Source organism: Hibiscus syriacus, unplaced genomic scaffold (assembly GCF_006381635.1).
Source record: "Hibiscus syriacus cultivar Baekdansim isolate YM2019G1 unplaced genomic scaffold, ASM638163v2 tig00111402_pilon, whole genome shotgun sequence".
In the NCBI taxonomy this organism is placed as follows: domain Eukaryota; kingdom Viridiplantae; phylum Streptophyta; class Magnoliopsida; order Malvales; family Malvaceae; genus Hibiscus; species Hibiscus syriacus.
This window is the reverse complement of record NW_024063082.1, coordinates 8,359,887-8,387,067: the sequence shown is the minus strand read 5'-3', so window position 1 is coordinate 8,387,067 and position 27,181 is coordinate 8,359,887. Positions and strand designations below refer to the sequence as shown.

At 36.3% G+C, this 27,181-nt stretch overlaps 1 protein-coding gene across 1 annotated transcript in view; it reads right to left on the bottom strand.

Moving 5' to 3' along the window:
• LOC120161937 (ABC transporter A family member 1-like) overlaps nucleotides 1–27,181 on the bottom strand; it is a 36,636-nt gene that overhangs the window by 6,160 nt on the left and 3,295 nt on the right. Inside the window, 18 exon segments of the mRNA XM_039172132.1 lie at nucleotides 1,115–1,198; nucleotides 2,120–2,330; nucleotides 3,671–3,849; nucleotides 4,013–4,711; nucleotides 5,252–5,323; nucleotides 5,426–5,480; nucleotides 5,907–6,091; nucleotides 6,182–6,280; nucleotides 7,231–7,317; nucleotides 11,525–11,587; nucleotides 12,478–12,584; nucleotides 13,996–14,108; nucleotides 14,194–14,414; nucleotides 16,086–16,175; nucleotides 16,267–16,381; nucleotides 16,465–16,697; nucleotides 26,764–26,850; nucleotides 27,011–27,071. Of these exon segments, the coding sequence (XP_039028063.1) occupies nucleotides 1,115–1,198; nucleotides 2,120–2,330; nucleotides 3,671–3,849; nucleotides 4,013–4,711; nucleotides 5,252–5,323; nucleotides 5,426–5,480; nucleotides 5,907–6,091; nucleotides 6,182–6,280; nucleotides 7,231–7,317; nucleotides 11,525–11,587; nucleotides 12,478–12,584; nucleotides 13,996–14,108; nucleotides 14,194–14,414; nucleotides 16,086–16,175; nucleotides 16,267–16,381; nucleotides 16,465–16,697; nucleotides 26,764–26,850; nucleotides 27,011–27,071 (2,761 nt within the window).

The following is a 27,181-nucleotide window of genomic DNA, read 5'->3' as shown; positions in this document are numbered from 1 at the left end:
CCCTTTTTTTCCACAAATATGCAATTTTTCAGAGGAAATGACTGCTGGTATAAGCTACAATAGCAATTGTCTATGGTACATAGAGAGATAGGTGAATCAGTCAGAACAATAAACAGTTTCGTCTAGAGACAAAGAACCTTTTAGTGGCAATACATATTGCTAAAATCAGTCGTATAGAAGTCTTGTTTTTTAGGAGTACTTTATGATAAGAAATGATAAATCATAGGAGTCTTTGTAATCTCAATCTCTGGATAGAATTTTATCTTTAGCAGAAAAGTCTTATTAGGAGTCAGCAAATCTTATGCAAACTATTGTGATCTCCTAAATTTAATAATCAGATTTCTCTTTCATTACTTCTTTTATTCTTTCCCTCTCCTTCAATTTATTTTCTTAGATTATAACACATAACTGAAAGGAATTGGAGGGATGAAATAGTAATTGTAGGAAAAGACTACACCCAGTAAAGTTAGATTATTAAGAGAAGAATTTAGACAAGGAACAACTACAGAGGAAGCAAAAGCAGAAAGATAAGTGCTTGATAGAATCAGATCACCATTAATACTCCAGAGAGTTAAACTTGACATTTCTCCTAAGGAGCAAGAAAATCAACCTTCAGACTATATTTGATGAGTATATGGGAAAAGGGATGCACAACCTATGATCCTGAAGCATTAACCTATGGTCCTGAAGTATTTATGAATTCAAAAGCACACAAGATATAGAATTAGGAGTCAAGTCAAAACTTGGGAAATCAATCGTCAAGCAGTGTTATGCAGACATATAAAGATATCAGTTTAGAGAAGACTAAATAATCTGGATGACTAGAAAACTTTTTTGTAACATATATAAACAATCCTAGCACTCTAAATGAAGTTCCTTCACTAATGAGCAAGTGATTGTTTTGTATGAGTATGAAATAGTGTCAAGAAAGATCTGACTTAGTTTCCTTCTCTTTTTTCTTTTTGTTATCTCCGATCACTAAAGAAAAATGGGACAATAAAAGGCAGGGACTAATTGAATGTTCAACAAAGGCAAACAACTTAGTCTTTCCACATTTGCAATTAACGCCTTCTTATTTAGAAGGGTTCTATGATGCTACAAACTAGGATTATACCTTTACAAGGGAAACAGCAAATGAAGCGGGAATGAATGAGAAGGCTATGTTAACAATAATCGCTGCAGAGAATGCATCCAGATCCTGCAAATTTCAGATGATAAATCAAAGTGAATATCTAGCAGGTGTGGTTAAAAAAAATGAAGAAAATCAATGAGTGGCTTACATCATTTAGAAATTAAAATAATGATTTAAAAAATGCAAAACAAAGACACTTGAGAGAAATTTATTTATTTATTTTTGGTGTTTTATGCAACTTGCAAGCATGCATGAAAACAATCAGCTTGGATGCAGAGCCCACATCACATGCACTACTTAGAACAAAGATACTTGTATAAAAGTATCAAGGGTGCAGAATGGCTCGGTAAGCTAGTCCCGTCCATAAATATACTTACTGGTGCCTTCCATCCAATCTACCCAAGTGATAACCCCTCCCCTTCATTCCCTTGTTAGAACCATTGTATGCCTTTTTTATAAAATTTATTAGACTTCTGACTTTTTTTCTCCCTTGTTAAATTCCAAGCAGTTATTTGTCAATATTAGGAAGGTACACACACACATAGTAATAATAATAATACAATCTTTAATTTGAAGTGCCTACATGCATATTAGAAACATTTTAAACATTTTTAAAAGGCTTTGTTATCCCTCCACCTTTTCTCGCATAGATATTCCTTGTACCAATTTATCAAAATATTAAGATGACATAAACAAATTATTAAAATCTTCTTATGAATTTTTTCTTTTCAAAAAGAAAGAATGTCAAATTGTATCCATCCTAAAACCAAATAGAAACACGCACAGAGATCTATATCATGTTTAAATTTCAAAAACCTGGGGTAACTTAATCACTGTGGAACTTATGTTCTCGGAATTTAACAACAAATATCACAGGGTGTAAACATACGTCAAAAGTGCAACCACGTGTTTACATCCTTATTATAAATAGCATGAGTTATTATGATACATAGCTGGATTGTTTTTATTAATAGGAGAGAAGCTTACATGACGCTGTAAATGTTGACTTTTTGTCATTGGAAGAGGATGATTACGTGCTTGAATTGTCATATTTTTGTCGTTAGTAGCAAGCCTAAGAATTGCAGAGTTCACCAAGTTGATAAAGGTTGGAGCAGCATGCTGACAAGTAGAATTGTGCAATATGGTATACCCCAAACTCCCATCATCATACTGCTCATCCATCACAACTGCCCCATACCTACCCAGACAAGCATAAAAATTAAAAAAGATGCATTAGAAAAAGTAACATACATGCTTAAAGTAAGCAATTTGAATTCCAGTTGCCTTTCATCATAATTAGAATACTCAAACAGATGAAAGAAACCACAGTAAACAAAAGTTTTAGGCACATTTTTTCAACTTAAGATAGAGTAGGCTGAAACTAGAGAAAAATACAAACAAATTAATAATCTCTTACATCAAGCAAAAGTGAAAGGCATCTGAACACAAGTTGGATATAATGATGATTCCAAATGACTTGCCAATAAGTATGGTAGGATAGTTAATTACTTAAAATCACTCGAACAAAACAAGCAAAAATAATAATGAAAAAAATCAGCGAACTACATGGGCTTGGTTACATGAGTTCTTTTCTATGTTCTTCATCATTATAATGTTAGGTAATTCCGACTCATTTGGTACCCAGTAAGCCAGTACCCACCATCCCAACTAATTTCTTCATCCATTATTAAACACTTGATTACCCTTATAAAGCAACACAAACATCCCTGTTTTCACCAACTTAATAATGGAACACATCTTACAGTCTTAAATAGAAAAAAGAACAATGTTATACGACTTTATGACTGTATTTACGACCAGTAACCCCTTCACATATAATAACTTCTGGTTGATTATAAAACATCTCATAGATTTTACTTAATCCATTTCCTTACACCAAGAATCAAATCTTGCTCATCATAATTATATATCTCCAGCTTACACCTTAGAGAAGTAATACCCCGACAAAACCACATACCAACTACTACATAGTTATACTAACAAAAGTTTTTTGCATCAACAGGAACGCCTTTACAATCATTTTTTGAAATATTAATAACTGTATACAGTAGTAAAAAGGTATTTAACCACAACTGGAAATTAAAAACACACACAAACAGGCAAATGCGCTACAACTTTGAGATATCAAAACACGTGATCTCAAAATATAAGAAAAACTCCACACCAATTAAATCAAAAGGTTAACATGTCTAACAACAAATATAAAAGGCTGGACTGTGTGCTAATGAGCTTGAAAAACTACAGCTGTGAAAAGACACAATTTTAAAAACAGATCAAGAAATAATATACACTCTTATTAAGGATTACTAACCAGAAAAAATGGATAAAACTGAAAACCACAAATAAATGTTGAATATATGATGAAAAAAGCTTTTAGAGGGAGGGCATAACTATGCGAATAGTTCAATATTCTCACACAAATACAACATGATTACTATCAAAGAAGGCAACTTCTGCCTCCAGAACAGTTAAAAAGGACAATATAAGAAAATAATTTAGTGATTAAGGAAGATCTACCTTGACTGGTACGATTCGTTAAGGCTGAACATTAGAAATTCACTCATTGAAAGTAAAACAGGTCCTAAAGTTGGCCCTGCTGCCTCAACAGCATCAGCTAAAGCCCTGTCTGAATCAGGAAACCTATATGAAGTTGGCTTAAATTTTTGAATCCACCCTCCTTCTACATATTTTGCTACCTGCAATTTATCACTTTTTTATAAAGAAACTATATCTCTTGTATTGTCCCCAATCAAAAGAGCATGATACAAAGTATCATGACTTAAGCAGTGTACTACTGTGCTCGTGTTAATGAAATCAGAAAATAGAACTCACAACAACAAAAGTAAAAGAATAACAAACCTCTTTTGCAATAGGCCAGGATAGATCAAAAGGAATTGGACCACCGCCACCAGAACCACTTAAAAGAGGATTAAAATGTGAAGTGGTAAAAGTCACAGACTGCTGATCAGGATGAGGCTTAAGCTTGAGAAAAAGAAGACCAAAAAGCAAGAAGATCACAGGAACCAAAAGCTGGAAAACAATTGTTTTGCGGTCTCTTCGAGCAGAAACTGCCCTTTTTATGAGTAATGCCTTAGAATGTTGCCAAAAGATAGAACTTGAAATCATGCAACAGCTGCAGCATTGCATGCTTAAGAAGTGTATGGAACTTAGAAATATAGAAACAAATAAACCACAAAATTTGGTCACCGTGGAGGATATGCCCTCAATAATCTTTTTATAACTTCCCAAAAGCTTAGTGGAGGAAATTCTTTTGGGAACTTGCTCATGAGAAGGCATGGAATCCGGCAAAACAAAATCATCTCCCTCTTTAACAGGTTCTGCTTCATCAAAGTCGCACCCTGCAACTCTCAAAAACACTTCCTCCAAGGTTGTAACAGATATGCCATAACTTTCAATGCCAAAATAATTTTTATCCTCACTAATGTTTGTTTCTGAGTTAGAAACTGGTCTTCCTATACAACTCTCAATTTCCCTAAACATACTTTCAAAGACTGATGAGGATGTCAGAGGGAGCTTGAAGGAAATTTCAGTTCCAACCTGAAAGACGATTAACAATATTATATTGCACAATATAGAACATTTACATTTAGATCTGCTTTTACCACAACTACTAACATGTATGATGAATACTAAATTGTGGTTCACTTTCGTTTTCTCCATAATTATAGCTAGCTATAGCTTCCTTCTATTTCTTCATCTTTTACACTTTTTTTGCTGGTAAAAGGTAGAACTAGCATTACAGAAACTTCATGTTTAATATATTTTCATGGAAAAGAAAGATATACTGCAAGAATGTTAATTATTGAGGAAAAACTATAAGCAGCAGTTTTATGAAAAATATCCCTTATGTGTGTAAACGATAAACAAAGCTATTTCTATCAACTTCTAAAGGATTCAAACTTATTGAGGAAAAGGATGCCCGCTAAAAGATTGACAAGAAAAATCAAATAAAATAGTTAACGCATTAAACATTAGAGGTGTTGACAGATTGGATGCTATTACAGATTAATACTACTCAGATTTTAACATTAGATTAATTTAACCCAAAAACAATCAAATATAAAAGTACATGCATACCTCACTAACACATGTAGCCGATGGAACATAACGATAAACAATATCAGCAGCAGCAGAAGCAGTTGGTGCAGACTGAGAGGAAAATGAACAATCAAACTCTCAAGTATAAGTGAAATACGTAAAAGTAATAATTCAACAAAATCATAGGAGAAATAATAAGACAGAAAACCTAACCTTCACTAATGTAAGAGTATAACCAACCCCATACTGATGCTTCAAGAAAAGGGAACTGTTGCAAAATAGGCATTAGAAATTATGGACGTGGTGTTAAAATATTTCCAAGAAAACTTTTAGCCTATAATCAAGTGTAAAAATCCCACATTATGAAAGATGAGTGTCCATGTATTAAGGGTGAGAAAAACAAGAGTGAAAAAGATAGAGAAATTAAAGAAACCAATTTTTATTTCATTTTTATTTTGGTTGGAAGAAATCCCGAGTCTTTAGTGCCCTCCACCTAGATGACTCGTACAGTGTCAGAACAGGCTTGTAGGAGCCCGAAGCTCAAAGAAACTAGTAATTTCAAAAGCAAGAGCAAAAATTATATCTGTTATTTACTTCAGGGAAACGTGATTCATCGTGCCTGATTTCTGATTTCAAGGAAAACATTTCAAACAAATTGATCTTAGGGAGAAAATTTTCGGTTAACAATATCAACCTTCCACAGCATTTCAAAGAACCATCAGCCATGATGGCTATCCGATCCCCCAATTCATCAGCCTCGTCCATTGAGTGTGTTGTTAGCAATATTATTCTTCCCTTCTTTATTTTTTTAATTAACTGCCAGGTCAAACGCATTGAATATGGATCCATTCCACTAGTAGGTTCATCAAGAATAATAACCTGTAACAAAGAATAGAAGAGAAACAAGAATTAACAATTACAACCTCCAGAATCAAGCAATAATAATTCTGACCTGGAACATTTTCATACCTTACTATTTCCTATCAATGCAATTCCAAGAGATAATTTCCTCTTCATACCACCAGAAAGTGCCCGCACAACTGTGTTCAGTTTATCTGCTAAACCAACCTTACCACAAAACAAGAATTTAAAACATGTATCCAGACATGTGACAGTCGCAGAAAGATGGATAGAGAGAGAGAGAGAGAGCAGAGAGCATGTATCATGTCCTCTGGACTCAAGACTGAGGCAAAGATGCATATCAGACCTATTTTTTCTCATAAGATATCCAAAACAAATACACATTCCATATGAGGTCCCCCAGTATATTTCCTTCACTTTATGCTCTGATGACTGATGCATATAGAATGTGAGCCCAACAGAATTGTATGTATATACATATACATCTGACGCATATAGAATGTGAGCCCAACAGAATTGTATGTATATACATATATACATATACATCTGACGCATATAGAATGTGAGCCCAACAGAATTATGTGTATGTGTACGTGTACGTATACGTACATGTATATGTATACGTATATGTATACGTATATGCTACTATACTCACCAGATGAGAGAAAAGTTAACAAATAAAAGAGAGGAACCTAACTTGGAAAAACATTAAGGATACAAAAAACTTGACCACACAGTCCAAAAAACACCCAAACCTATATACCTAGGACAAGCTGAAAATAAACAATTGACCTTAAAACTGTTCTGAAAACTAATCGGCCTAAATATTCAGTTGCACTGGAAAACTTAAATTTAAAGGAAGGGTTTTGGATTTTAAATTCATATGGAATTAAATAAATAATTCATTGAATTATGATTTTTCTTGATATGCTCAAATTTAATGATTTTCTATATCTCAATTTAGTGGTGCATTTTATGGAATTGTTGCAATTCCTCTATTTATACCCTATCAAATACATCGTCCCAACTTTCATGTTTTCAAGTATGGCTTTATAGATTATCAAAATAACAGATCTTATTTGCTGATTTATACAAAAGTAACAAAAGATTCAGGCAAAGTTATTAACAAAAATCCAGCAAGGAAGACGGGAACTCACTTCATCAACCATCTCAGTTACAGCACTCTCTAAACCATCCTCCTTAACACCCTTCAATATGGCAAACATTTCCAAATGCTCTCTGACCTGAAAACGGGAATCAAAAAAATCTTTGCTACATAAGATCAACATAATTGTCAATCAGACATTTTAAAGATGTAGAGATATCAATCAACTGAAACAAAATTTAGAAATCTAGTTTTTATAAAAGAAAAGAAATTAGGAAATATTGGCAACAGGATTAGACTTAGTTTAGAACAGATTACCCTATGGTTCAAAAATTAAGCATGCTAACTTCCATAGACAATATCATAAGAAGGCCTACAAAAACTGTTGTAAGGGAGGCTAACCATTTCAATTAGAACAAAACTACAAAATAAATGTTTGGGGAGGGGGGGAATTTTCTAGCATAGACATCATATATATATATATATATTAGACCTACATGTTCAACTCTATATTTTTCTTAAGATAAATGTGTTGAACATTTGACACCTCAGTGTAAACCAATAGAGGCATCAATCCTCCAACTACAAGTGAACGGTTGGGAAAACTTGAATGCAGGACACATTCCTGTGCACAACACATGCATGAGGAAAGATCTTACAAAAGTTAATAATCCCCGAGTGACTTAAATATTCACAGTAACATCTAATAAGTAATGAGAAAAATATGTATCAGAACTGATAGAGGATGATATTCAACAGAAGCAAGGAACTGTTGACAGTGAGGTATTAATTGAATTGAAAAATCTAAGAGCAGAATTGTGGAAGCTTCACAAGATTCAGGAGCAGATCTGGTTTCAGTACTCGAGAACTAATTGGATTGTTGATGGGGACCGCAATACTAAATACTTCCACACTTGTGCTACGATTAGGAATAAAAGGAATGCTCTACTTGCTTTAAACTTCAAAGGGGAAACAGTTGAAGACCCAACGGCAATTAAGGCCATAGTTAAAGAGTATTTTTTTAAGATCTATAATGAACGAACTACTTTAGAGATTGATGATTTGAATCTGGATTTTCCCAGAATTTTTTTGGAGCAGAAGCAGTTCTTAGAACAGGAGTTTTCTGAGGAGGAAGTGTGGGAAGTGGTGAAATCTTGTGGCAGCAACAAAGCTCCGGGTCCTGATGGCTTTAATTTGGGATTTTTTAAGAGGTTTTGGCAGTTCCTTAAGGTAGATATTATGAAATTCTTTCATAATTTTTACTTGGGGAAGGAATGGGAACATGGTGTAAATCACACTTTCATCACTCTTATTCCTAAGATTTCTAACATTGGTGGTCTGGACGATTTTAGACCTATAAGCCTTGTTGGTGGATTGTATAAGATACTCTCGAAATGTTTGTCAAGAAGACTTAGGAGCTGCATTTCAGATTTGATCAGTCCAAGTCAATTCGCTTTTATCCCCGGTCGGCAAATCCTGGACTGTTCTCTTATAGCAAATGAAGGGATTGACTTTTGGAGGAAGAATGGTTTAAAAGGGTGTGTTTTTAAGGCTGATTTCAAGAAGGCATATGATACTCTTGACTGGCCTATTTTGTTCAGAATAATGAAGGAAATGGGCTTTGGTTCTAGATGGATAGGTTGGATTTCGAAATGTGTCACTTCAGCGACTGTTTCAGTTTTGGTGAACGGAGTTCCTACTGAGGAAATTCCTATGGCGAGGGGTCTTCGGCAGGGCTGTTCCTTGTCTCCATTGTTGTTCAATTTAGTTGGAGAACTATTGAATCTATTAATAGCGAAGGCTGTTTCACGAGGGCTTTTTTCGGGACTGGTCATTAGAAAAGACGAGAGGAATTTTAATTTAACCCATTTGCAATTTGCTGACGACCTTATTATGTTCTGTGGGGCGTCGGAAAAACAGATCTTGAATGTAAAGAGGGTTCTTCGGGTGTTTGAGATTATTTCTGGTCTCCAGCTGAATTTAAAGAAGTGTAAATTATTTGGAGTGAACTTAAAGGAAGAGGAAATTAAGGGTTGGGCAGCTATGATTGGATGTTCAGTGGGCTCTTTTCCCTCAGAATATTTGGGACTCCCTCTAGGTCCACATAGGAACTCCAACATTCTATGGGATCCAGTGGTTCAAAGCTTTAATAAGAGGTTAGCGGGCTGGAAAGGCTCCTCTCTGTCACTGGCAGGCAGGCTAGTTCTAATTAAATCAGTTCTATGCTCACTCCCGATTTACTTTTTGTCAATGTTCAAGGTTCCAGCTTCAGTTTACAAGACTCTAAATTCTATCATGTCAAATTTTTTGTGGGGTGGTGGTGATGGGAGAAAGAAGATACATTGGGTAAGCTGGTCCGATGTTTGTAAACCAAAAATTGAAGGAGGATTGGGGGTTCCTAATTTAAAGGTGGTGAATAGGGCACTTTTGGAAAAGTGGGCTTGGAGGTTTGCTATTGAGAGGGAGGCGGTTTGGAGGGAAATGCTCTGCATCAAATATAAATTGGATCCTTCCTTGATGCAGTTTGACAGTAAAGTCTCTCCTAAACTATCCTGGATGTGGAGAGATATGGTGAGAAATCATTATAATGCTGATTCGTTGGGCTGTAGTATCAGAGGTAAATATAGCTTTAAAATTGGCAATGGGAGGAACATTCGGTTTTGGCAAGACAATTGGACAATGGATCATCCTTTGATGGTTTTGTTCCCTAGAATATTTTCTATTGCAGTAAATAAAGAAGGAAGATTATCTCAGTTTGGGGAGGTCAGTTCAGGGGGTTGGATTTGGAACGTTCAGTTGAGGAGAGAGTTGAATGACTGGGAATTTGAGCAATGGGCAAATTTGATGGTTGTTATCTCTGATTTCTCTATTTCTGTTGATGCCACTGATGGACTGTTTTGGAAGGGGAATGGGGAAGGGGTTTTCACTGTGAAATCATGTGTCAACCTATCTTATTCGGGTTCTCCCGATTCAGAGGAAGCTAAATTTTGGAAGTATAATGTTTGGAGGGGTCGGTTGCCTCCAAGAGTTGAGACTTTTCTTTGGCAAGTTATATTAAAGAAGTTGGCGGTCAAGACAGCTTTGGTTAAGAGAGGTGTTCGGGGCATAAATGATACTTTGTGTTCTTTCTGTAATCTTGAAGAAGAGTCTTCATCGCATTTATTTTTTTCCTGTTCGTTTGTTTGGCCAATTTGGATGAAATTCTTGGGATATTGGAATTTTCAGTCGGTTTTTCATGCAGATGCTAAAAGATTCCTATTGGCTTGGAATGACTTGAAGACCAACTCTCTTATCTGGCCATTTATTCCTGGAGCTGTTCTATGGACAATTTGGAAGACCAGGAATTTTATTGTGTTTGAAGGAGGGAAGCTTGACCGAGCAGAGATTTTCTTTCTAGCTAGGTGCAGGCTTGCTTCATGGTTTCTAGCTAAGGAAACTCAAGTTACTATTTCCAAGGATGATATTATTGCTGACCCGTCCATAGTGGATTCCTACTCATCCCATTCTTATCGGGTTTCAACCGTGTTTCCTTGGTCCCCTCCTCCAAAAGGTTTTGTTAAACTTAATGTGGATGCGGCTACCTCGAGTGATTGGAAGAGGAGTGGCTTAGGTGGTATTTTGAAAGACATATCTAGTTCGATTCTTGGCTCCTTCAAAGAGCCGGCTGGTCCGGGGCCCCCAACTTTAATGGAATTGAAGGCTATCCTAAAGGGTTTAGATTTTTTTGAATCTATTCGTCATAGGGTTAAAGATAGATTGATTATTGAGAGTGATAGTCAGGTGGCAGTTGGCTGGATTAAGGATGTGGTCTCTTGTCCTATTGTTTATGTTCAAATAGTTAAAGACATTATTCAAAAGCTTAGTGTTTTTGAAGGTTTTATTAGTTGGGTTAGTAGGACAGCCAATATAGAGGCGGATGTCCTAGCTAAGGCGGGTATTGGTTGAATTATGCTCTGTTAAGGGCTGTTTCTTTTTGGTTTTATATCTCTTGAGGGAGATGGTTTGTATTACTTTGTTATATTTGAGTTTATTGAATCCTAGGGCACTCCTTTCCTCCTTGTGTGGATTAAGGAACTATTTTTAAGTTCCGTTAACCACCAAGGGGGTTTATTGAGGCCTTTTATTCCTATCAAAAAAAAAAAATACGATGTGAGAAAGAAAATACTAAATAGATGTATATTACAATAGCCTCCTAGCGGCAGAAGCTTATTTCATCCACTGTACTATACAAAAGTGCCCTTGAAAAACAATTGTTATGCATGAAGAACCAAATATTTAGAATTAAACAACAAATATTACATACTGAATACAAACAGATACAAAATTAAAAGATGCTTCTTGCTTACAGTCAATTCAGGGAAAAGGATATCATGTTGAGGACAGACCCCCAGTTCCTTATGTATCTCTTTCTGCAGGACAAAAGGAAAAAAAGAGATTGATAAAAGAAGAATGAAGCAGAACAAAGAGAAAAATAAATAAATAATTGCGCAATAAGTTTTGATAATTCTTTACAGCAAAAGGAAAAAAAGAGATTGATAAAAGAAGAATGAAGCAGAACAAAGAGAAAAATAAATAAATAATTGCGCAATAAGTTTTGATCAGTGTAAAAGTTAAAATTCAAAATAAGTCAAGCTTGACATAGCTGATGCACCATGTCATAAAGATGCAAAAAACTCAATTTACTTGAGTCAAACTCATTTTTTGTGAATCCACTAAACAGAAGGGAATGATGTGCATGAAAGGGATCCAATCACAGATGCATTTTAGGAAAGAGAGTGAGGGAGTTATTGTTATGCATAAAAGAACCTAAATATCATATAATCTAAAAATCTTATGGACATGACACTCTATCAGCTTAAATTAAAGAAAATGGATCTAAAACCTCCCAACATACTTTGGTGACCATCGGTCCTAATCATTATGAATGTCTGATGGGACTCCCAGCAAGTAGGTCTAAAATCCAAATTTGACAGTAAAAACCAGAAAAATGAAGCAAAAGGCGGAATCACTGGGTGAAGTTTTTGACACTGAAAAAACAAATTGCACACCTCAAAGTAAGATGCTAGAGAATAAATGCCGACTTGGAATATTATATGTTTAACTAACACACCAGATCAAAGCACCATAATGCAGCATTTACAAGTCTCTGTCCACTAAGAGGGACAATTAAAAACTGATGGAAGCATGCAGTCACAGAAGAGCTATAAGAGACAAATCCCCTTTCCAATTATTAATCCTGAAGGCACACAAAAAAAATATATTGAAAAAGAGTGGAAACACCTTGAAAAATACAACATACCATGTCTGTTAGAATACTTTTTCCAAATATCAAGGCATCTCCAGAAGATGGGGGAAGAAGGCCAACAAGCATGGATATTGTGGTACTTTTACCAGCTCCATTGTGTCCTTTAAAATAACAGCATAAAATCAATAAAATAGACATCATGAAATACATGGAAAAGATTTCTAATCAACGCTACTAAAGGAATGCTAAACAGAAGAATTATACAGAAGAAAAGAAAGATCTTATGCAGAGAAGAAAAAAGCATCACAATTCACATCCCCATTAAAGGATATACACAACTATCTAATGCAGACAATGAGCTGATCTCTCACAAACTAGTACTCTTCTAGCACAGAAAACTCAGATAACCTTTTGAAATGAAAACTAGACAGAATTTTACTGTTTTTCACTGTTCGTTTAAGGTTAGCCAAATGGTTTTTAGCAAAGTATCCCCTATTCTCTATTCAGGTAGACTCTCTAATTGGTGATCCTTCTTTGGCTGACAATTTTTCTGCTCCTAAGGTTCTGAACAGCATTGTGTACTGCTGGAATCCTCCTCCGGTGGACTATTTTAAGATGAATGTGGATGGGGCTGTTTGCTGTGTTGGGATGATGGCTGGTATAGGAGGAATTCTCAGGGATTGGAATCGGGTTACTCTTCTTTCATTCTCTGAAAGTGTCGGGCCTACCACACCTATTCTAGCAGAACTTAAAGCTATCAAAAAAGGCATTGACATCTTTGTTTCTTCAGATTGGGTGTTGAAGGGCAGGCTTATTATCGAATGTGACTCAAAGACAGCAGTGGATTGGATCATTAATCAATTTTCTGCCCCGGTTTTTCTGTCTAATTTTGTTAAGGAAATTGTGGCTTCTGTTTCTTTAATTCATGCTATTGTCAGGTGGATTCCTAGGAGTTGTAATTGTGAAGCTGACAAGTTAGCGAAGGAGGGAATTGGGTGATTGTAGTCATGGATTTAGTTGGTTTGTATGCTGTAGAGGAATAGTGTGTCGGGAGTGTTTTATGTTGGTAGTATTTGGCTGGAGAGTTCTTAAGTTTTATGTAAAAGTTTTATATTTAATAAAATTATGTACTCTTTTCCTCCTTCAGCTAGTTGGTTCTTGCCTATGGGCAAGGGTCTACTAAGAGGGAGGTTTTTAAAGAGGCATTCTATTCCTATCAAAAAAAAAGATAACCTTTTGAAATATTTCAATGAAATTACGCCACCCCCATCAACTGCATTTTATGGATATAGTAAAATATAAATGATTTAACAGCCTAATTTTCAAAGGTTTTTTTCCCTTAAATGAAAACCAATGGTTGAACATAACAATAGGGGGCAGATCCCACAGCTGCCGGACAATAATTTCAGTGCTCAAGACCGAAGCAAATCCTTGATGACCTTACAAGAAGAAGCAAATTTAGGATACTGGAATTCCAACAATCAATTCCAGAGCCTATAAAAAAGAATGCAGTTTGGGATTGAAAAGAGAAGGATGTGACAGATATTGAAGTATGAAAGTTAGTATACTCACCAAGAAGAGCTAGGATCTGGTTTTCATACAAGGTTAACTGTAAGGAATTAACAGCACAGCACTTCCCTTTCTTAGTGGCATATACCTTATGCAAGTCCTTTATTTGGATACATCTGCATGTCTAGCATTATATATATATGGAGCAATACCAATTAAAATGAACAAAAAAAGAAAGTATACTAGCCTCAGTACATGTACCTGCCATCGATCTCTTGCTGCTTCATTTCCAAGCTTATAGCTTCCAAAGCAGGTCCAGACATATCCTTTCTTGGAAAGATACTTTTCCTTTTGGTTATTGTATCATTAACTTTTACTTCATTACTGGAAATTTGATGTTCTACAGTACTTCTCTTTTTCCAAAAGCATTTTTGGAAGACAAAGTTCCAAGGATAACGAACTCCATTTTCACTGGGAAGAACCTGATCCAAGAACCGTTTCAGCACATTTCATCATGCACAAAATATTCTAGAAGAGGAAGACAAGGCTAGATGTGTTCATATCTGGATCGGGCTGAGCTTATGCATGGGATTAACACACTTCATGCTTGTCCAACCCAGCCCAGCCCTAAATATGACCATCAAATTTTACCTAAGCCTGCCTGTATTTGTCAATGGCAAACCCAAGCCCGTTTTCAGCCCATCTATATTATTTTTTGTATTTTAAAAAAATATTTATTCTATTTTTAATTTAATATTAAATAATTTTACATTATTGTCCCTTTTATGAAATTTATTATGTTTACTCTTATAAAAGGACAACTTAACATATTTTTTAATGTTTATATTATAGTATTCTATATTATTTATAAATTTGATTTTTATGTAATATAATTATAAAATATCTTATAAACATAGAAAATCGGTCGACTGGGCTCAAGATTTTATTGTTGGAGTACAAGCTCGGCCCATAGTTTAAACAGGCCTAAATTTTTGTCCAAGCCCATTTTTCGGACATAATATTCTTATCCAAACCCTCACAAATTTTGGGCGGGCCTTCAAGCTTGGGTTGATACCCCAGCCCTTATACAGGTCTAGACAAGGCATAGCAGCAAACCCATAGGATCAACCATACTTCCATGCAAGATAATAGTCAACCAAATTAACTATGAAACTACTTCAGTTCACGAAGCTGAGTAATTAAGCTATTAAATTACTTGCTACATCATATTGTAAAACATACTAGGAACGAAATTCTTGACTTTTAAAGATTCTAAATGAAAAACATAAAATAGACCAAGGTATACCTGATATGTATAGTAAATATAATAATCCCTTCTAATTGTTATAACTTGGAACAAACCAAATCTCCTTCAATAACAAAACAATAAAACTTCACATGTCAACCTATCAACTTGAGAAGACACTGTCTGGCCATATATTTCTTTCAACATAAATGATAATTGTTTGAACCATCAGTTTGATCTGATGATAGCAAAACACTTCCAAGTGGTACTGGCTTACTCTGTGATTTGCACAGGGGTTAAACTCGTTGATTAAATATTTTATTCTGATAATGTGGCAAGATCAGAAACATATAGTTTAAACTTTTTCATTAAAAGGTTTGATTTGATTACTGGTAACAAAGAATTTCTCCGTTAAACGTGCTTATGACACAACCATCCTAATTTTAAAACCAAGCTACAATTCAGTTGTTAGGTCGATTGTTTAGGAAATCCATAGGAAGTCAGTTTAGAGGAAGACCAAACATTCACCCTTATTATGTCTTTACTCTCTTTTTTTTTTACTTCATATCCAGCTTATCCAAGTAGTTTAGTTTGTGAATTTGCAATCTCTTCTTAGATTCAGTCAGGCAATTCAACCGGCCTTGTTGTTGCCATAATTTGAAAACTAAGAACTACCAGAGAACATTTAAGATGCAAAGCAAGAAAGTCATTTGACAACAAGGTTTTTACTCTGTTATCAGCAGAACTACAACTAGAAATTTTCCTTTTATACGGAGCAATTCTCTCACTTTTTCACCATTATATGCATCATTACTCATTTAAACAAAGAACATTCTAAGATAAGAGTTGACAATTAAAACACCTTGAATTAAAAGAGAAAAGAAAAACTAGGTCTTTTAAGAAATACCTTATCTAGGTAGAGACCAACAACGCAGTACATCAAGGTATCAAACAGCATCATTATGAGGCAAACCAAAAAGTTCACTCCAGATGATCCCTATTTCAATGATAAAATAAGAGAAGTTGTAAATAGAAAAGAATCAAAATAAGATAAATAGTAGAAAAAATTGCCCTCATGTAGAACTTACCAACCAAATGTTGCTCCAACGAAGTCCTACATGAGCACGTTCATAATCAGCAAAGTTAATAGATCCAAGAGCAAAGGCCGTAGGTGAGAGAAAAGATGCAATGACCTTTAATAACCTGTAGTATAAAATGTTAACTGAAATCAAAAAAAATTGAAACAAACCACAAAGATAAGTTATGTTCATTGCACAAGTACTTACATTGAAACTGCCTCATCATTTACAGTGTAATAAGGAAAGAAGGCTCCAAGAAAAGAAAGAGTTCCAACTGCAACAGCAGTCTTCGCTCGTGTAAAGAACGTAGAGATCAAAAAAGATAGCATGATTGCACTGAGTCCAAATATGAAGAAGTACACGAACACCACTGTCTTATCACTATACTTGAAAAGGTTATCCATGGTACAAATTGTAATGATCCCAGAAGAAATGGCAAACTGCAAATGGATTCAAATTATACTAACATGAGAATCAAAGAAGTAATAATTCCAAGACAGCTCACCAGGCACAAAGGCATTTTTGCTTTAGATAAATCCAAACTTGTAAACCAAAAGAAACAAGTTCTTAAATCATGAAACTGATGCTATTAATCAAAATTTCTATGTATCTTCTGGGTCTCTAGTAAGGTAAGCTTGATTTATAGAAGAAAAAATTGAACTTACAATTCCATAGCATAACTAGACCACAGAAACATACTCTATACATGGCTGTTCAAAATCATTAAAGGAGCTTAAGTCAAATAAATTCTTCCCACTTTTTCAACCTAAATGAGATGTACCAGAATATATTCCAAGGCACTTCCCACTGCTACCATTTTCTTCCTTTTATATTTTTTTTTTTTTGATAGGAATAGAAGGCCTCATTAAAAACCTCCCTCATAGTTGTCTCTTTAAAGGAGACAAGTAGCGGAAGGAGGAAAAGAGTGCCTTAGTAGATTAATAACCAACAATTACATAAGATACCCAAACATTACAAAAGATTGCCTAAACAAAGAAACATAACCAAAATAAAATGCCAAAAGCACAGCTCCTAAAAACAAACTCCACACTCACTAACCAATTCCTGACTTAGCTAGACCATCAGCTTCCTCATTAATACATCTGCTGATATGCCTAATAACAACATTATAAAGCCCAATTGACTTCTGAATTTCTGTAATAAAATCAACAAGGTGAACCGGGCAGAGATCCGGGCTGTTGATCCATTTCACTGCCAGAAACGAGTCACTTTCTAAAATCAGATTTCCTTTGTCCCTCCAAACTGAATCAAAAAACATATCTAACCCCACTTTGATCGCAAAAATCTCAGCTAGAATAGGAGAACAAGGTCCTAAAGCTGTAGAGAATGAAACCAGCTTGTTATTACCAGCATCTTTAAGAACTCCACCAATACCACTCCTTTTCCAGTCAAAATTGACTGCCCCATCAACATTCATCTTAAAGTACCCGAAAGGAGGAGGGCACCATTTTAATCTAGACAGTCGAAAATTAGAGGGGGATTTATGCTTATCCGCCAAAGTAAGATCTCCCACAAGGCTGTCCAAATGAATAGACAAATCCTTATTTTTTGCTAAAAACCATGATGTCACCCTATACCTCACCAAAAAGAACAAATTATCTTTGTCCATCTTGCCATTCTCAAAAACAATCTGATTCCGGCACAGCCAAACAGACCACAAAACTGCTCCTGGAATAAATCTCCAAATATCCGAGTAGGGTCTAAGATGCAACCATGAAAGCAAAAAGCCTTTCGGATTATTAGGAAAGACTGAAATAACTTTCCACAAACGGAGTAGTTTTATCCAAATTTGCCAAACCTGGACACAGGAAAAGAATAAATGACTGACAGATTCTGGTTCCTGTCCACATAACACACAAAGAGGGTTTTCGATATCTTTAACCCCTCTTCTCAATAAAACAGTTTTGACAGCCATCTTCTGATGAATAACTTGCCACAGGAAAATCTCTACCTTTGGTGGGACTAAGCCCTTCCACACAATCTCCAACCAGAATTGTCAGATTCTGCTAAACTTGAAAATAATCTTGAGCAAGAATTAACCGAGAACTCACCATCCCCACTACCTTTCCACACAACACGGTCTCCACCCTTCAACAGCGGGCGAAAATTATCCAGCAACACCATCAGTTCCATCCAATGCTCAAACTCACTATCCATTAAATTCCTCCTAAGTTGTAAATCCCACACCCACTCCCCATTCGACAAACACCCAAAATCAGCCACAACACCTTCCTTATTAACAGACAGAGCAAAGAGCCTAGGAAACAAAGTCTTCAAGGAAACATTAGAAATCCAAGAATCAAGCCAAAATCTGATAGATTCTCCTTTTCCCACCTGAAGCACGAGATTATTTCGAAAGCATAATCCAAATGAGTCGTTAGACCAATAGTTATTTAAAACACCTTTCCAAATCCAAGACACATTAGAGGGCAACTTATCATCTACCACAATAGAGCTCGAACCCACATTGTACTTAGAACAAATCAATGTCTTCCACCAAGAGTCCTTCTCTGTACCAAACTTCCAAACCCACTTGCCCAATAAAGCTCTATTCCGTAATTTTAGATCCGAAATTCCCAATCCCCCCAACTCTTTATTTTTACAGACTGTATTCCAATTAACCCAATGAAGCCTTTTCTTCTCAGCCGAAGACCCCACAAGAAGTTGGCCAAAATAGATTCCAGTTTCTTCCTCACAACCACTGGCATTTTAAAAAGTGACATATAGTAATTAGGCAAAGCATTCAAGACTGAATTAATCAAGACTGTCCTTCCTACTATTGATAAAGAAGACATTTTCCATCCTGTTAATTTCTGGTAAAACTTATTTACAATCGGATCCCAAAGTTGAATTGAATTCCTCTTAGCACCCAATGGTAACCCCAAGTAGTCTGTCGGAAAGGAGTCTCTTAAACAACCAATAGAATCTGCCCACTCCCCAACAATGTTTTGTAAATTGATACCAAAAATTCTGCTCTTCAACAAATTCAACTGCAGCCCAGTACATAACTCAAAAACAACCAAAACCCTCTTCAGATTTGCCAATTGACCCTTTGCAGCTTTACAAAAAATAATCAAATCATCCGCAAATTGTAGATGAGACAGCATCGGCGAAGAATTATCAGAACCTAATTGAAAGCCCTCAAACAGCCCCAATGCAACTACTTTAGACAGCAGTAGATTCAGAAATTCACCCACTATATTAAACAGAAGCGGGGATAGAGAACACCCTTGTCTGAGCCCCCTAGATATGTTAAAACTTTCAGTTGGAGATCCATTGACAAGAACTGAAATAGAAGTTGAACTTAAGCAATTATGAATCCACGACCTCCATCTTCTACTAAACCCCATACACTCCATAATTTTGATTAAAAAATTCCAGTCAACAGTGTCGTAGGCCCTCTTGAAATCCACTTTGAAGACAAGACCTTCCCTTCCTTTCCTCCTCCAAAAATCGATTGATTCATTAGCAATTAAGGAACAGTCACAAATCTGCCTTCTCGGGATGAAAGCAAATTGAGAATGACCAATTAACCCCCCTATGCACATCCATGATAAAACCATTTTAAGTACAAAAGATCCGAATCAGATTAGAGCTGCTATTACGGACTTTTTCAAAATCAACTACAATGCAAAGTCAACTTTGGAGGTGGATGATATTAACCTGAATTTTGCTAAATTGTCTGTCGAGCAAAAAGAGGGTCTTGAGGTCGAATTCTCGGAACAGGAAGTGTGGGAAGCGATTTTTTACTCGGATAGTGCCAAGGCACCCGGCTCGGATGGTTATACTATGGGTTTCTTTAAAAATATTTGGAATATCTTAAAGGATAATATTATGAAATTTGTTCGTGATTTCCATAGTGGAAGGAAATGGGAACATGGGGTTAATCATTCCTTTATTACGTTAATCCCTAAGAAACTCAATCCTGAGGAAGTTGAAGATTTCAGACCTATAAGCCTTGTTGGTAGCCTATACAAAATCATTTCTAAGGTGCTGTCGAAACGACTAGTTGCTATTATTAAAGACATAGTTAGCCCTTCGCAGTTTGCCTTTATTCCGAGTAGGCAGTTGCTTGATTGTGCTCTTTTGGCTAATGAAGGCATTGATTATTGGAGGAAACAAGGGAGGAATGGAGTTGTTTTCAAAGTTGATTTCCTTAGGGCCTATGATTCTGTTGAATGGCCGATTCTTTTCAGATTACTGAAGGCTATGGGTTTTGGTGAAAAGTGGATTTCATGGATGGAGTGTTGCATCTCTTTTGCCTCAATCTCGGTGTTAGTGAATGGGTCTCCAACTGAGGAATTTCAGATTAGTAAAGGTTTGAGACAGGGCTGCAGTTTGTCCCCTCTATTGTTTAATATAGTAGGAGAACTTTTAAATTTAATGCTGAACAAGGCTGCTGATCTGGGCCTTTTTGAAGGGTTCAGTATTGGCAGGTTAGACAATTCTTTCCATCTCACTCACCTTCAGTTTGCAGATGATCTCATATTATTCTGCAAAGACTCTTCTACTCATATTCTAAATATTAGGAGAGTTTTGAGGATTTTCAGTGTGATGTCAGGGCTGCACTTAAATCTGTCTAAGAGTACTTTGTATGGCATTAATGTTAAAGAGGTCATCTTAAAAGATTGGGCTAAGAAGGCGGGCTGTGGAATGGAATCCTTTCCAATGACTTATCTTGGTTTGCCGCTTGGTTCAAAGAAGAATTCAGAGGGTATGTGGGAACCGTTGTTCAGAATTTTTACAAAAGATTAGCAGGCTGGAAAGCTAATTCTTTGTTGATGGCTGGAAGAGTAGTGCTGGTTAAGTCTGTGTTGTCTAGCTTGCCGATATTTTACCTATCAATTTTTAAAATTCCAGTGAAGGTCATGCAGAAATTGAATTCTTTGATGGCGAATTTTATTTGGGGTGATGTTCCAGCTAAGAAAAGGATTCACTGGGTGAATTGGAAAACGGTCTGTCAACCGTTTGAAGAAGGGGGTTTGGGAATCTTAGACCTGAGGTTGATCAATAGAGTTTTGCTTGGTAAATGGGTGTGGAAATTTGCAAATGATAAAAATAGTCAATGGAAAAAGATGATTTGCTGCAAGAACAACGTTAGTAACTTGTCTCTCTCAATTACGAAGGCTATTTCTCCACTTGATTCTTGGATTTGGAGAGCTATTCTAAACAACTATGTCAAAAACGATGAGGTTGGGGATTGCTTGAGAGCTAACTCAAAGATTCAACTTGGTAATGGCAGATCGATAATTTTTTGGTATGATGTGTGGATCAACGACTCAACCTTAAAATCATAATTTCCCATAATTTTTTCTTTATCGATTAATAAGTGGGGGACAGTAGCTGAGTTTGGTGGTTTTGTACAGAATGTTTGGGTATGGAACATTCAGTTAAGAAGGTATTTACTTGACTGGGAACTGGATCAGCGGGTTGCATTAATGTCCTTGATTGAATATGTTACTTTGTCGGATTCGGTGGATGATTTTCTTGGGTGGTCGGGGAAGTGTGATGGCCTGTTTTCGGTCAAGTCTTGTAGGATGTCTTTATATAGCAGAGCAGAAGGTTCGTTTGAGTGGAATAAGTGGGTTTGGGCAGGATTGGCTCCTCCTAGAATGCAAACGTTTCTATGGCAGCTTTGTCATGGAAAATTGGTAGTTAGAGAGGAGTTGAAGAAGAGAGGTATTCCATTGGAAGATGTTTTTTGTCCTCTGTGTCACTTGCATGAAGAATCTGTTGAACACCTTTTCTTCTCTTGTGTGGTTGCAGGGGAGTTGTGGGCTAAATTCCTTAGGCTATGGAAAATTTCTACTGCTCTACCTCAGGACCCTATTTCAATTTTGTGCTCTTGGTCGTTTCTAAGGAAGAATTCTTGTATTTGGAAGTTCATCCCGGGGGTCGTTTTATGGTCAATATGGAAGGTTAGGAATTTGGTTGTATTCGAAAATGGGAAGGTTGACACTTCTGATCTGTTCTTTTTCGCCAGATTTAGATTGGCTAAATGGTTTTTAGCTAAATACTTTTTGGTTCGTATCAACTCGGACACTCTAGTTGGGGATCCTACGCTTGCAGATAAGGTTCAGTATTCTCATGTCCCTGACAAGGCTAATTGTTGGACTCCACCGCCCCCAGATATGTTGAAACTCAACGTTGATGGGGCGGTAAGAAGTGGTAGGTTGCCAAGGTGGTATAGGTGGTATTTTGAAAGATTCTACCCTTAATACATTAGCCACATTCTCAATAACGGTAGGGCCTGGAACTCCTATTTTGGCAGAGCTGAAAGCTATTAAGGAAGGGATTGTGTTTTTCTTCTCATCGGACTGGGCTAACAAGGGGAGATTAATTATTGAAAGTGACTGTAAAACAGCAGTGGATTGGATTTCTAAGCAGATCTCTGCACCTGCTTTTTTCAGTTCGATAGTGGACGAAATTGGGGCATCTATTTCGGCTAAGGATATTGTTCTGAGATTGATTCCTAGGAGTTGCAATATGGAAGCTGATAAGTTAGCTAAGGAGAGGATTGGTTGATTGCTTTAGGAATAATGTGGGATTGTTTTGTGCTATTTTCCTGGCCGCGTTTAGGGTGTAAGTTTTTAGTAGCGGTGGTAGACCGGGTACTGGCCAGCCAGAGTAGAGGTCATTGTAGAGTTGTACAGGGTTGTGTGGGTAGTTATTTCGTTTTTGGTTATTTTGGGATAGTCCCTTGGATGTATCTTATGTAATTTATTATGGTTAATATAATCTAAAGGCACTCTTTTCCCTCTTCCGCTGATTGAGGAGCTTCTCTACAAGCTCCTTCAATCAAGAAAGGGTTTTTTAATGAGGCCTTCAATTCCTATAAAAAAAAAGTACAAAAGATCCCCACAAAAACACCCAACGCACTCAACCACCACACCCAACCAAAACACCCCACATTATCCTATGCCCGACTTAGCTAAACTATCTGCTTCCCAATTAAAACATCTTTGAATATGCCTAATAGTCACATTGTACTCCAACACACGCTTGGCAATTTCCTTAACCAAAAGAACATAAGCAGCCGGATTGGCCTCCGGATTGTTAATCCACTTCAAAGAAATAGAAGAATCACTTTCTAAAATAAGACGCCCCTTATCACTCCACTCCGAATCCAAAAAAAAGACCCAAACCAGCCCCATCCACATTCACTTTAAAAAACCCCGGAGGAGGGGCACCAATGTGACTTGGGGGAAATTTTCTTCCTTTTATATTCAACCCCTAAGAACCATTTCTTAAGCAAGAGTCACCACATCAAGAGGAACTACCAAAACCATCAATGTGTTTTCCTATTATAGATGCAATTATAGTAAAAATTTTGCGATCCATACCATTTACCATCTTCACTAGACAGATCTTTTGATAAAAATAGATCTCATTAAAAAAAACCCTTCATAACCTTCAAACTACAGAAGTAGCTTAACGGACATTGGAAGGAGAAAAAGAGTGTCTCAAAATTTTATTGATATAATACTAGTACAATACAAATAATAACAGCCAGAATACACCTCAACCCAAAACTGACCAAAACATACAAACCCACACTTAAACAACTAGCCTAACACCCAGAACCTAACATAATCATCCAGACCCGAAAACATAGGAATCACCCAATTCATACTTTAGTCAACCCATCTGCCTCCCAATTGGCGGATCTCAAAATATGCCTAACGATAACATCCTGTTCTACCACTAAAGCAACAATATCTTTCACCAATGACTTAAACAACGGAGTGCAGCAATTCAGATTTTTTATCCACTCCAAAACAGTAGAACAATCCGATTCTAGAATAAGTCTCCCCCTTGAATCAAAACCGGACTCCAAAAATAAAAGCATGCCCCTTTTAATAGCCAATAAGTTAACAAGGATAGGAGGCCCAGGACCAACACTCTCTGTGAATGAACACAGCAGCACACCGTCACTGTCCCTGAACAAACCACCAATACCTCCTCTTGACCACCCCTTAACTATAGCATCGTCCACGTTGACGCTGCTGGTGCCTCGCTTGAAAATTTGGGTGTTCGAGATACCTTAGTGTTTTGACGGTTATGTTATGAAGCGGGTTTTTAACGAAACCTCCCTTTCTTATAAAAAAAACCCAAAGGAGGAGGAACCCAGCGTGCCAAGGAAGAACTGACCTTCTTAGAACTCATAGCAGAATCTGCTACTTTTGGATTGCCCACTAAAGAGTCAAAAGGAATTACCAAGTCCCGAAATCTAGCTACAAACCATGTTGCAATCCTATATCTCCTATATCTTACAAGAAAAAATAACAGCATTGAGTCCAAATTTCCTTCCTCAAAAATAATTTCATTCCTACACTTCCAAACCGACCACATTACCGCCCTTGGAATGAAAGTCCAAATAGTAGAGGGCAGAACTTTTTTTTATAGGAATTGAAGGCCTCGTTAAAAACCCCCTTCTTGACTAAAGGAGCTTGTAAGTAAGCTCCTTAATCAAAGGAAGGAGGAAAAAGTGCCTTAGGATTTCATTCAACATATGAAATAACATAAGATACATCCAGATAAAACACCCCCAACAACAACAGAGAACCAAGAAAAAACCATAAACAACCATAGACAACAAACTAACTTAATCTAATCCAACTTAGGTAAGACAACAACCTATATTTATCTGGCCTGTTTATGACCCTAATAACACCATTACAAACTTAAGCCTATACAAAGCCAGAAGAAGAACACAAAACATTTAAACGAGAGGCCTATAACAATCAGCCAATCCCCTCCTTAGCTAACTTGTCTGTCTCCATATTACAACTCCTAGGAATCAATCTAAGAAAGGTATCCTTATCCGAAATTGAAGCCCCAATTTCCTCCACCAGAGCATTGAAAAAAGTAGGGGCAAAGTGCGGCTTTGAAATCCATTCCACTGCATTTTTACAATCAGTTTCTATAATGAGTCTTCCCTTGTTAGCCCAAACAGAGGAATAGAAAGAATTAATTCCTTCCTTAATAGCTTTCAATTCTGCCAAAGTAGGAGGACCAGACCCTACAGCAATAGAGAAAGTGGCTAAAGTACAGCAGTTTGAATCTCTTAAAATACCTCCAATTCCACCCTGCAACCCATCTGTTCTTACTGTCCCATCAACATTGAATTTAAACACATCCGGAGGAGGAGGAATCCAACAGTTAACCTTCTTTGTGAAACACGAATTATGAACCTTATCTGCCAGCGAAGGATCCCCAACTAGTACATCTGCCTGAATATGAACATTAGGGTATTTAGCTAAATACCACTTAGCCAGCCTAAATCTGGCGATGAAGTATAGAGCCAAACTGTCAAAATTCTCGTTCTCAAACACTACCAAATTCCTAGCCTTCCAAATTGACCAGAAAGCAACACCCGGGATTAAACTCCAAATAGTTGAATTCTGCCTTAGAAACGACCAAGAACAAAGAAGGGAGCTGGGGTCTTGAGGCAAAACCGTAGAAATATCCCATAACCTTAAAAATTTATTCCAAATCTCTCTTGCAGCAGAACAAGATAGGAACAGGTGTTCCATTGTTTCTTCATGAATATGACATAAAGGACAAAGCACATCATCCAAGTGCAAAACAGATATAATAAATACTACAAAGACGCCACCTATCCTGAAAATTACAAAACAATATAGCAGCAGAAAACTAAGATACTCCATCTAGGTTCAAGGGGCTGTAGGTAGCTGGATCGCTATTTCAGAAATGAAGCCTACATTCTTGATGAAAAATATGCAAGTAAGAATGATGTCCATGACAGATTATGCTATCATCTCTGAAGGAACACTGTTACCTTGAACATCTGAAACTGTGAAAATGCACAATTAACCAACATATTTAAACATCTTTAGTTAAAGATTAAAGATTAAAGAGAGGATAAAACCTTCATGAATTACACATTAAAAACAATTCAAATTTAGGTGCATGCGACTACATATTGCACACTGAAGATACCTACACAGCAAACAGATGGAAACCAGCAAAAGCATAAGAATTCTTTACTAATTAAGGATTTTACTGATTCAGACAAGTAAAATTTTCATAATATTACAGCAACAAAAATTAGTTAACACCATGTTAAGTCCAAGAGGCAGTCACAGTCTCACAGATACAACGTTGCAGACCTTATGGATTTTTTATTTCCCATTAAAAACCAAAATTATTTTCCCCTTCAACATGATTCACTTTTCTGACACTTAACATGCTACAATTAATATCAGTTTTGATTGAATATTTGAATTATATGCAGGGAAACTAACACTTTATCTTCTTATCTCCAGTGAAGGATTTGCCAACTTAATAAATGAGCATCCGATCCCCACCAACAGCACTTAATACATTTCTAGCCAAATTCATTGAATCATGAAAAAAAATTCAAACAGAAATTACGAAGAAAAAAAGGCCTCACGCTCTGTCAAAATACAAAGAACGGGAAAAATACATGATTATTCTAGAAGTCCGCAGCCAAAAATTAACCTGAAAAGCGTATGTAATGAACCAAGAGAAATGGAATATCCCATCTTTCAATCCCATCATAAAAAGGCCTTCTCTTATCTTCTGCTCCTGAAATGTTAGAAAAGGAAATGATTTAGATCTTAAGAAATTAAAAAGAGAGAATATCTTCCATATCAAAATGTCAAAAATTGAAGAAAAATTAAAAATATGCATAAATGTATAGATATGTGAAAAGTATCACTGATTCACTGCGATAAACATTAGACACCTTCTCAAACACAGTATAGCTGATCAAGCGAGAGATTGGATAGAGGAATCCCAATAAATACCTGTTCATCCCAAAGGCAGAGCAACAATAAACAATATATCATGTTAGCCAATGAAAATAAACATTTTAACATAAATTAATAAAGTGAACACAGGCATTAATGTCAAGAGG